General features: G+C 34.4%; 1 protein-coding gene across 1 annotated transcript in view; it reads right to left on the reverse strand.

Moving 5' to 3' along the window:
- LOC148951394 (protein gooseberry-like) overlaps positions 1-10,999 on the reverse strand; it is a 44,385-nt gene extending 33,386 nt beyond the window's left edge. The window contains exons 1-3 of the mRNA XM_089090842.1: positions 10,882-10,999; positions 6,290-6,462; positions 1,824-1,954 (exon numbers count right to left, since the gene is read on the reverse strand). Of these exons, the coding sequence (XP_088946968.1) occupies positions 1,824-1,954; positions 6,290-6,462; positions 10,882-10,918 (341 nt within the window). The 5' untranslated portion in view covers positions 10,919-10,999. The remainder of the gene's footprint in view (positions 1-1,823; positions 1,955-6,289; positions 6,463-10,881) is intronic.
- Between the last annotated feature and the right edge of the window lie 418 nt (positions 11,000-11,417).

An 11,417-nucleotide genomic window follows, 5' to 3' on the forward strand; every position in this document is an offset into this window, starting at 1 on the left:
ATTTAATATCTATTATTAATTGAGTGTTTAGTTACATTTTTATAACATCAAGTCAGTTACACGCAGAAAGAGGGGGGTCTGCTTCTAGACTTCCCTTCTCAAAAATATCCAATTTTAATTATGTTTACTAATATCTTTTAAGTTTTTCATACAACTTACCGATTTCTCCTCCCTCTCAGAAACATACTTCTGCATATGGGACAGTTATAATATTTTTGTGTTTTGTTGCGTGTGTGTTTTTTAGAGGGGGAGTGAGTGTTGTGTTTTTCTCAGACTTCTTAATTTTTCTTTTGGATTTATTTGTTCTTTTTTGAAGGTAGTATAAAAATTATAATTATATATATATATATATATATATATATATATATATATATATATATATATATATATATATATATATATATATATATATATATATATATATATATATATATATATATATATATATATATATATATATATATATATATATATATATATATATATATATATATATATATATATATATATATATATATATATATATATAGGTCCAAAAATAATAGTAACGGTAATCGTCAAGAGCTTGGGACCATTTAAAGGAAGCCATAAAAAAAAATGCTAGAAACTACTTTAAAACAATCCTGAATCCTAACTTATCTCATTCTTAAAAGCACATTAATTTTGATTTCATAATATTGGAGTTTTGATTAAAGTTCGAAGTTTGTTTACATCCAACCTGCAATTTTCTGAAAGTAGGCATATCCGTCTGTTTTTAAACTACTCTTATTGATCATGGTTGCAACATGTGACGTATAACCAAGTAAAAAACGTACCCAAACCTATAGTAACCAAAAATTTATTATTACGGTTTTTGGAAAAACTGTCAAGTAAGGAAAAATAGCTATTTAAAGTTGATTCAGGAATAACAACTATTGTTTCGATTAATTTTAATGGTAAAAGTTTATTGCAAAACAAGTTTATCGAAATTTCGAAAAATGACCTGAAACCCCTCAATAATGTTGGATAGAGACTGAAAACTGCATCATTAGAATTAACTCAGCCGATAACTCCTTTATAGGAGAATAAAAGTCCCCCATCTTGTGCAACAAGCAAAATCACTTTTCTGTATGGGAAGCAATGATGTGTCTGCTTTTTAGTCGCCTCCCCAAGGGGGTACTGAAACATCATAAATACAAACCTGGTTAGCATGACCACGTTAGCATGCAGATCGGAGACTGTTTTCGAGAAAGAGTATACAAGCCTACCTTTTGTAGACTTGTTGCAAAAGTAGTTTTTTAGGAAAAAAATTTTAAAAAACACAATTGTAATAGTTTTAGATAGCGTTTTTCATTAGCTTTGACCTCGCTACTTAGTACTAGATAACACTGCCCCCCTTCCCAAGACAAACTTGATCTTCCTTTCTATCAGTTCTAAAGGGGCTAAAACACCACAATACGGAATTAATGTTGGGGGGGGGGGCAGAAACAAAACTTGATTTCCATTTTCGGTGTTTTCTCCCCTCCGCCCCTATAGTTAGTGCAGCTTTTGACCTTTGGGGCTTATTATATAAAAAATTCTAATAAACAAAAGTATAACAGAGATTGTTCTACTTAATGGAAATTAAATATTTCGAATTCCTTGTGATAATATAATTAAAAAAAAATATGACTTTGATTTATTTTATTTTAGGAATATAGTTTAAAATTCAGTATCTGAAAATTCAAACGGAGGATTTCACGCAAAGCTTTTACATCATTATGTAGTTTATGTCAAGAAAGGTTACGTAGAAGAAACAAGGTAAAACACTGATAAAAAACTTTATAATAATAAAAAGACAATACCTGTCTCTAATCTCCCATGAAAAAATTCCAGGGTTCTCTCGTCGATATTCTTCAACACGTTTCTCGATCTCAGGTGTAGCAGCCTTCGGTTTTGAGCCTCCAATAACGCCAGCTCGAATCGAGCCAGTTTCCTATTACATTAAATATTATTCAAACTAGGAAAATGATGTTTAGTTGTATTATTTTCTGTAAAATTACTAGCAATTGCAAGGAATGATTTTTATACCCTATACAGAATTTGCCACTTGATCAGAACTCACCTGAGTGCCACTTCTGCACTGACCGCAACGCCATAACTTGCTGTTACATGCTTTGGTGTCAACTGGGGTGATGGGACAGGGGGTTTTATTCCCCCTTGGTTTCCCCCAACATTTTGAGAAATACCTTTTTTAGGGTATTTACATTGAAAATGACTTTTTTTTAGTATTTCCAGTAAAATAAATTACCTACTAAAATTGAAATACATGTTTTGCCCCTTCCCCCTCCTGCAATCATACATTGAACCTAATAGTCCCATGAATGGCCAATTCAGTGAAACGTGTGACGGGTACCATCTGGTGTAAATGATTTTGAAATTGGGTCTCGATCTTTTCTTTTTAATAATATTTTGAGTTAATAAACTTCTGAGCTGAAATTGAATGGCTAACCTAATATAGGACTTGAACAGAGTAGCTATTTTATTCACGCGTTTGAAGAGTGTTCACGTGCGCAAAAAAAAAAAACTGGCCCAATAAAAAAAAACAAAAAAAAAACAGCGTTTTGACGACATATATCTTAAATTTGTGAAGCATGCGTAGACGCCCAAGAAGAATCTTTGCTGGCTTATTTTAACTTTAAACATTAGGAGTGAACTTTAATCTTCTTTGACTCTTGCGATAAGCACTCACATCGAATCGCCGTGAAAACTATTTAGTTTTATGAAGTCAAATCCTGAAAAAAAGTTGGTAAACGTACGATGAAAATGAAATTTAACAAAGGTTGTCCAGAGCTGAGGCTGTACCCAGGGGTACACGTTTCTTCGTGCCCCTCCTGTTCACTTTTGGCACTTTCAATGCACATGAAGGTAACTCATTGTAGTTGATCGAGTGATGGAAGCAGAGGACTGTTCTTAGCAGTTCTGCTTCCCGGCTTTATAACTATAGTCTTTGGACAGCACATCCCGACTCCTAAGCAGGAATCAATTCAAGAGGGCGTAACTGATCAGGGAGGGGCTCCAAATTTAAAAAAAGGTAGTTTTTCAATATGTACCCATGACGGAGCTCATAGTTTCAGGATTTTTCATCAGAAAATAAATGACAAGGCAATTTGTACAAAAAATTATATAGAATAATAAAAAAATTGTACATGGCTGAAAAATTGTATGATGGCTGGTTGTATTTTTGTTGGATTTTGTTGTTCATTCAAAACAAGAAGCTATGACTTTATTTAGCAAAAAATAAAACATGAATTTCTGCATTAAACGAAACAACTTTGCAAAGCTACAAAGTTAAAGGCTAAGATAAAATACACTCAAATTTACAAAATATGACCTTTTGGCTCTCAAAATACTATCTATAGCAGCCTAAGACCTAATTCCAAGGCCGTATCCAGGGAGAGGGGGGGGGATTACACGGTTTGAACCCCCTCCCCCCCGAAATTTTTGACCGAGTCGAAAATAAGTCGAAAATTAGTAAAACCTAGGTAAAAATCAGTATAATTAGTCGAAAACTGAGTCAAAAATTAGTACCCCCCCCCCGAAAAAGTCAAAAATCAGTAAAAAAAACCCTGAAAAAAAAATCCTGGATCCGCCCTTGCCTAATTCACTGACCTTCAACGTTATATTTTGGCTGCCGAAGTAGCAAATAAATAAAATAATAATTTTTTTTTCTGAAAAGGCAAATTTGTAAAGTTGAAGGTATGAAAAACGATACTTATTTTTTAAAGTAATTAGTTATAGCCATGGCCAGAAAACTTTCTGTTCCTTTTTTTACGAGATTCCAAGCTACATAAATCGGTACTTTTGTCTTATAGCCACCACACTCAAGATCTTGTATCGCGAATATAAGACAATAACCGGTTTTCACGGTCTTTATACCAGACAGTGTAAGCTTCGGCTCGGTAGGAAACTAAATTGTAGCTATATTTTAATTAAATATATAGTTGGTATTTTGGTTAGGTTAGGTTAGTTTAGGTTACGTATTTAATATAATGTGGTCTGGGCGGCGCCCCTTCCATAATTATTTGTTGTAGTTTTTATAATTTTGTTGATAAAGTATTATATTTTCATCATGTTTTGTTTTATTTCATTAGCATTAACCAAACTTCACTTCTTGACAGAACTTGAGTGTGGTGGCTATAAGACACAAGTATCCATAAATCTTTAAAATACAAGAATCTTCTTCACAAAGTGTAAAACCTATTATTTGTGTAGAAAGTTTTATAAGTCTGGCGGTATTATTAAAATATCTTTTACTGCTGTTTAAAGTAGTGTTTGAACACTTTTACAATAAAGCTGTCACAGTTTTATCGAGATGGAAGTGACAATCGTTTAGAAGATATGCTGTAGTTGAATTAGACATCAAGAAAGTCACAATTTCATGTGTTTGAGGCTCAAAAGATATGGATATCTTCCAAGAACGTGTTGTTCATACCTTTTAGCATTTATAGCTTTAAATTAAATAAATGAATATGTACAGATCAATCTCGGGCGTTGAAGAAAATAGAAAAAAATCATTTAAATACCAAAAGACCAGGATACCGAGGGGCTATTCAGACCCCGTTACCTTATGTTAAGGGCGTATCCAGGATTTTGTTCAGGGGTTATTTCAGGGAGGGGTTGGCAAAAGAACTTTTCTATGTGCACTTTATTACATTTTTATGAATCGAAAGAAAAATTGTGGGAGGGGGGGGGGGTCAAATTTATCTTTACACTAATCATAGCACACTTCCACTTCACGTAGCGCGCACCAGTTGGTGAATAAGACTATGAAAGTGGGTGCCCTTCAGAGAAAACTAGAAAGAAGTTTTTACCTGAATTTAAATATTAATCCCCCGGTACTTATCGGTTATATAATAAAAACTCGATAATTTCGATCGCGAATGATGCAAACATGAGCCAAGGAGCTTATCAAGCAATTTCTTCATACCACAGAATTAGCTTTGGCTGGGTTTCAAAATAAATTCTAGCTATATTATGTTTAAGTATTTACTTGGTATTTTGGTTATGTTAGGTTACGTATTTAGTATATGCTATGCTATGCGGTGGCCTGCGTTTACCCCCCCCCCGGCAAATACCCCCTGGAAAATACAACCCACGGAAAATACCCTCCCCCCTCCCCATGGAAAATACCCTCCCCCGCGGAAAATACCCCCCCCAGAAAAAGAAATACCCCCGTGGAAAATAATGCTTTCCAATTTTGAGAATTTTATTTCAGTTTTATGTTTTTAATTTCCGTAGGGGGATGGGATTTTGGTACTTGTGTATTATGCGCCACTCACTCAAGTTTTCGCTGTGTAAAATTCGAGAACACGCAGTTTTTTTTTTGTTAGTTTCTTCGTTACTTTATAAATACATTTGCGCTATAGATTTCCACATTAGTGGGGGAGAGGAGGGGTAAGCATAACGGGTCTGCATGCAAAATGTGTTTGGTACAATTATTCTGCATATTAGATAGATAGAAAAATAAGTGTATTTTAAAGCAAAATATACGGCCATGAACACAGAAAAATAACATCAATGAATATAGTGAATGGTGGAGGAAGGGGGTGTTTAATCCCCCTAAAATGCCCTCCCATTTTTTTAATTTCCGTAGGGGGATGGAATTTTGGTACTTGTGTATTATGCGCCACTCACTCAAGTTTACGCTGTGTAAAATTCGAGAACACATCGTTTTTTTTTTAGTTTCTTCGTTACTTTAGAAATAAATTTGCGCTATAGATTTCGGTTAAACACCTCCCCCCCCAACCATTCACTATGCGGGGGGGAAATACCCCCCGCATAATACAGAAGTACCAAAATTCCATCCCCCTACGGAATTTAAAAAAAACTCAAATAAAATTATTAAATTTGGAAAGCCTTATTTTCCACGGGGGATATTTTTTTTTTGGGGGGGGGAAGGGTGTTTTCCGCGGGGGTATTTTACGAGGGGGTATTTTACAGGTGGGTATTTTGCACGGGGGGGATTTTCCGCGGGAGGGGGGTATTTTCCAGGAGGGTATTTTCCGCGAGAAGTATTTTCCGGGGTGGTAGGTCCCAGGCGGTATTCACCGGGGGGGGGGGGGGTAGGAGTATTTGCCTAGAACCATGCTATGCTTTACCTCCACCCCCTAATGTGCAAATATATAGTCCAAATTTGTTTCTAAACTATTATATATTCATCCTATTTTGTTTTATTTCATTAGCATTAACCAAACTTTACTTTTCGAGTATTTATTATACAACCGATAGGTACCCCCCCCCAGACCTAGTAAAAGCAAACGCACTTTACCTGATATCGATTTAGTATCTTGGAGACGCATCCGTGAGAGACTCGTAACTGTCGTGAAATAACACAAGGTCTTACACCGGCTGCCGCTAGTTCAACTATTTTCAACCGAATATGGTTTGGCAAGGGACGGCCATTTATGAAAACACCACCAAGCTGGTTTACCCTTCCTTGACCTAAAATTTGTACTTTTTTAATAGTAATAAAAATTAATAGTAATAGTAAATAACAATAGTAATATTTCTTTAAATAGAGATTTGAGGGAATATTCGCTTAATGCTTTATATACAAATTTAATTAGAAATGATTTAACTAATTATATTAAAATACCAGTAAATAATTAACCTGTTACGAGTAGACCTTCTAGGCTGGCTGCCAAGAAGGCAAGATTAGCTTTAAGAGCTTGTCTGTAAGTGTTTTTATTCCATTTGAATGAAATGTCTTTTTCCACTTCGCTTAGTGTACCAGTCCTGGTTGAACTTCCTTGAAGTAATGATGCTAAGGCTGTTTTGAAAATTTTAAAAAACTTTTTTCAGTTTTAATGATTGAATTTTAATGTGAGTTTCTTTTATATTGTCTTTTTCTTCGTTTGTTTTGCTGAGGACGGCCCTTGGATATAGGGTCGAAATATTCATTTAAAGTTGCGTTCCACTGTCTCAGCTATATAAAAATTTTCCTATTGTTCTACTTATTGTTTACACATAGAAACCTGAGTTTCAGCAAAAACAGCTATTACCGAAACTTGTAAAAAAAAAGGAAAAATTACGTAAAGATCCTTCTCGGAAAGCTATACTTTAACGGAGATGGGAGGCTTCCTACCTCACCCCCACCCGAACAAATTTGGATTTCAACTTACTTAGATGTATGATCCGTAACCACGTCCTGGTATTCTTATAGCCCTTCAAAAAATCAGTTCACCTGTAATAACTACCATAGAAGCACTAAAAATATATTTGTGAGCAATAAGAAGTCAAAGGCACAGATACAAGAGAGGAAAAAGTCTTGAGATTTTCTGTAACTCCCAAGTTTTTTTAATTTTCACCCCCCCTCCCAAAAAAAGAAAAAGTTTTACATACATGCCTCCAAAGACTTTAGAACTATGGGAACATCTTGTTATAGTGCTGCTAAGCTATATCGCATTAACCGACGGCAAATAGCTTTTAAAATGGCTCAACTCAAGCCATTATTGCGTTGTTGGGTCGGTTGTTAGGCGTTTATTTTTTTTTTTCAGTGCGGGGAAACTCAAATATTTAACTATAAATTACGTGACAATTTATGCTCTTGAAACGGAGACCCTCAGTTGTAAGATTTATGCGGCAAATGAATATTTAAAATAGGCATCAAATTAAACACTAAAATAAAAGAAAACAGTGATAATAAAGAAATGACTAAAACCAATGTCTATTTTTTTTCATTGTTTCAAAATTATGAAGTTAAATACCCAAAAATGCAGTAGCAAAACTGGGACGTTTGTTAGTTAAAACAATTTGTTCTTGCAAATCGGTAGTAACATGTTTCTGTAACATCATAGAGGAGTTTTTAACTATTGAAGAGTTCTATTAGTAAAATATAGTAATAAAGTTCTATATAGTTATATACTTATATAGTTATAACTATTTAACTATATATACTATATATAGTTATAGCTATATAGGTATATAGTTCTATAGTACCATGCTTTGAACTGAATCCATAAGCAGAATTATGCCCCATGGGGTGGGCAGGTTATCCCTAAAACACTTTTAAAGTGCCCTCTACTCCTCTAAAGTCAAAAATTCTCAGATCTATTTTCTAACATACTTTTTGATTTCTTGACTGAGTCATATTTCCACCCAAACACGATATAAAAAGGAATAATGTAGCCTATTGATGGTGGAATAATGTAACCTATTCAAACCCTGTACCCCTGCCCCCTCCAAACACTGTCTTGCCTGGGGCCGTCCAAAGAAACAGTACTCGTAATGACAGGAATAATAATAAAAACATACTGCAATTTTTGGAATTTTTCCTCTTATTTTCTGTTCTTGCAACTATTGAAGAAGCATTAGTGGTAAATTACGGATTATGTGGGAGGACAGTTCTCAAAGTGGGGTCGAAGCGCTCTAAAGTGCTATTATTTTCACAGTGAAAATATTAAGAAGGAACACTTCTCAATGAAACGACGCAAGAAATATATTTTTTTAAATCTAGGGGGCAAACATCCCATCCCCCCAATACAATAGCTGCCAATGTGAGTCCCAGTCCCAGCAAAACTTACACCGTTGGCTAAAGTTGTAATCCCATAAAAATTAGTATAGGGCCTATATATATATAACTAAGTGTTTGTTCATTTTGAGGTAGGCCTAAATATATACCAAATCATATTATTGAGTTAGGAATAAAGTGAATACACCATTTGATGCCTTTTTTTATGCTGATTACGAATATAATAATCATTTCTATTGGAAATGAATTTCAGCCCCCTCCCCTATATATGCCAATTCAGGGTATAGCTTATATTTCTACATTTGAGGGGATGGGGGCAAATTTTGTTTCTGATGTAAATGGGAGGTAAGTTTAAACTTTACACCCCCCCCCTAATGTAGAAATTTAACCCTGAATTGGCATATTTAGAGGGGGGGCTAAAATTCATTTCCGATAGAAATGATTATTATATTCGTAATCAGCATAAAAAAAGGAATCGAATGGTGTATTCACTTTAATCCTAACTCAATAATATGATTTGGTATATATTTACCCAATTTTGAACCTCTAATTTAGATTCTATATCCTTATCTTATTTTTATCCTTTTGTTTGCACCTAGTGAAATAATGAAAAAAAAAGAAGAAAAATATCCAGCTGGGATCCATTTAATGCACACACGATATAGAAACGTGTACATTAGCCAGGATTATTTTTTGAAGATTATAGTAAACTTTAGGGGAATTAATTCAAACATTAGAAGCATGAGACTATATTTTCAAAGCGAAATAAAAGATATCCAAATTATTATTCAAAAATCAATTTTCAAACCCAGATTTTGCATAAATTTATAGGTTAAAAGGATTTATAAAATGTATTTGGAAAGGGGGAGGGATACTAAGCAATATTTTAAACGGTAGTTATGTATTAGGCTATACAAGAAACACTCGAGAAGTGAAGTTTGGTTAATACTAATGAAGTGAAACAAAATATGATGAAAATTTAATATACTTTATTACCAAAATTAGGTTAGGTTAAGCAACAATCCCTGGAAAAATATAAATGCCTGTTCTTCGGTCCTTGGCAAACCCCAAATCTTAATTTGAACATCTATGGTGATACACTATATCCTATCACTATACAGTGCAAACTAACCGGTTATTGTCCTATCTGATCTTCGCAATCAAAATTCTCGAGTGTTTATCTGATCTTCGCGATCGAAATTCTCGATTGTTTTTCGTATAGCACATAGTTACCTTTTAAACTTGGGTTTTGAAAATCCAATTATTTTTTTTAAATTTCGATTATTTAGCCTTTGGAGATTTTTTCAGTTAGAAACTTAGTATTGCTAAATGTGATAAACAAATTAGATTAAAGACGTAAATGGCCGAGCCTGTAAGATTCTCAAAAGAAGATTAAAACATAATTGATAATTAAACGTACATTAAAATACAATTTACGTCGTAAAATATGTCATAAGATAGAGAAAGAGAAAGGGGCATAACAAAAGTGGAGGGAAAACGAGAGAGTCTGAAAAGGATTGCAATGAACTAGCATTCGAATAGTGAGTCTTTTCTTAAGAAAAAGGGTACTTTTCAATTAGCTGGTACCCACACGATATATTGTATAGGGAAGATGCTAAAGAAAACTAGTCAAGCGGGATCTTTCAATAGAGAATTGGATCGTAAACCGTGGTCTGTCATTGCGTTCACAATATTTAAATTATTGTTTTTTGGTTTTTTTTTTGGGGGGGGGGGGGAGAAGGTACCTTGGTTAGGCTATGTATTTAATATATAATGTGCTTTACCCTCCAACCAGTGGCGGATCCAGTGGAGGGGCGAGGGGGGCGCCCTCCCTCTAACGTAGTCTAAGATAGTGTAGTTTACTTAATTAACGCAAGTTTGCGTTAATTAAACTTACTCCTAACGCAAGTTTATCGGATCAGCCCATTTTGCGCCCCCTTTTCAAAAATCCTGGATCCACCCCTGCCCCACCCCTCTAATGTGCAAATATATATCCCAAATTTGTTTCTAAACTATTATATTTTCATCATATTTTGTTTTATTTCATTAGCATTAACCAAACTTGACTTCTCACGTGGGTACCAGCTAATTGAAAAGTATCGAAAATAGTTTTGTTAAAAATTTTACTCTTGGGTAATTCATGTGCGATAAACAGCAAAGTTTTGTTTCGAGAGGGTGAGGGGTGTTTTGAAAATAGTGCCAAAGAATGATGGACAGTAGGATAAGATATTATCTAGGGATTTTTGGGGCGGGGGAGAGGGTCCGAAGTATCACCAGCGTATGCAGCTGAATTAGCGCTAGAGAAATTACAAAACACTAATCCCCGGTTGTAATTTTCCTCTGAACTATGGGTCTAGCTATGCCAGTCACAACAATAATTGGTAAACTACCTTGGAACGGGTATCCAGTGAAACAAGGCCGCATCATTCCTAAAGCTAGTTCACTTTTACTGCGACAAAAATTAAACTAAAAAAATTAAAAGCTATCCGAAAATTAGTTATATCTCTTGACAAGGCACTTATGTGACTGATGACAGAATTTGTTCCGTTACGGTTACATGAAGCATTCACAACCATGACAAACCAATCAGGGATGCGCTTTTTAGTGGAAAAGATGAATGGTTCGAATAAATAGTATATAAATGTGATTGGTGCAAATGTCTAAAACAGGCGGAGCCAAAGGAACAACAGCAAATGAGGATTAAATATAAGCCGGAAAGTTGAAATTTTATGAAACGATATGTGGAAAGATTGATTTCATGTGGTTTGATCACCGTTCAATTATTACTATCCATGGTCTAATTGATTCGTTATTTTTCCTAGTTGCTCCCTTAAAATAGTATGGTAGAGCTACTTTATTTTCGACATAAAATAGTATTAGGCCTATAACAAAAAAAAACAACAAGCAAAATGTATGGGAATAGTAA

Source organism: Artemia sp. Qi Xiang Cuo, chromosome 6 (genome assembly GCF_049724085.1).
Source record: "Artemia sp. Qi Xiang Cuo chromosome 6, ASM4972408v1, whole genome shotgun sequence".
NCBI lineage: Eukaryota > Metazoa > Arthropoda > Branchiopoda > Anostraca > Artemiidae > Artemia > Artemia sp. Qi Xiang Cuo.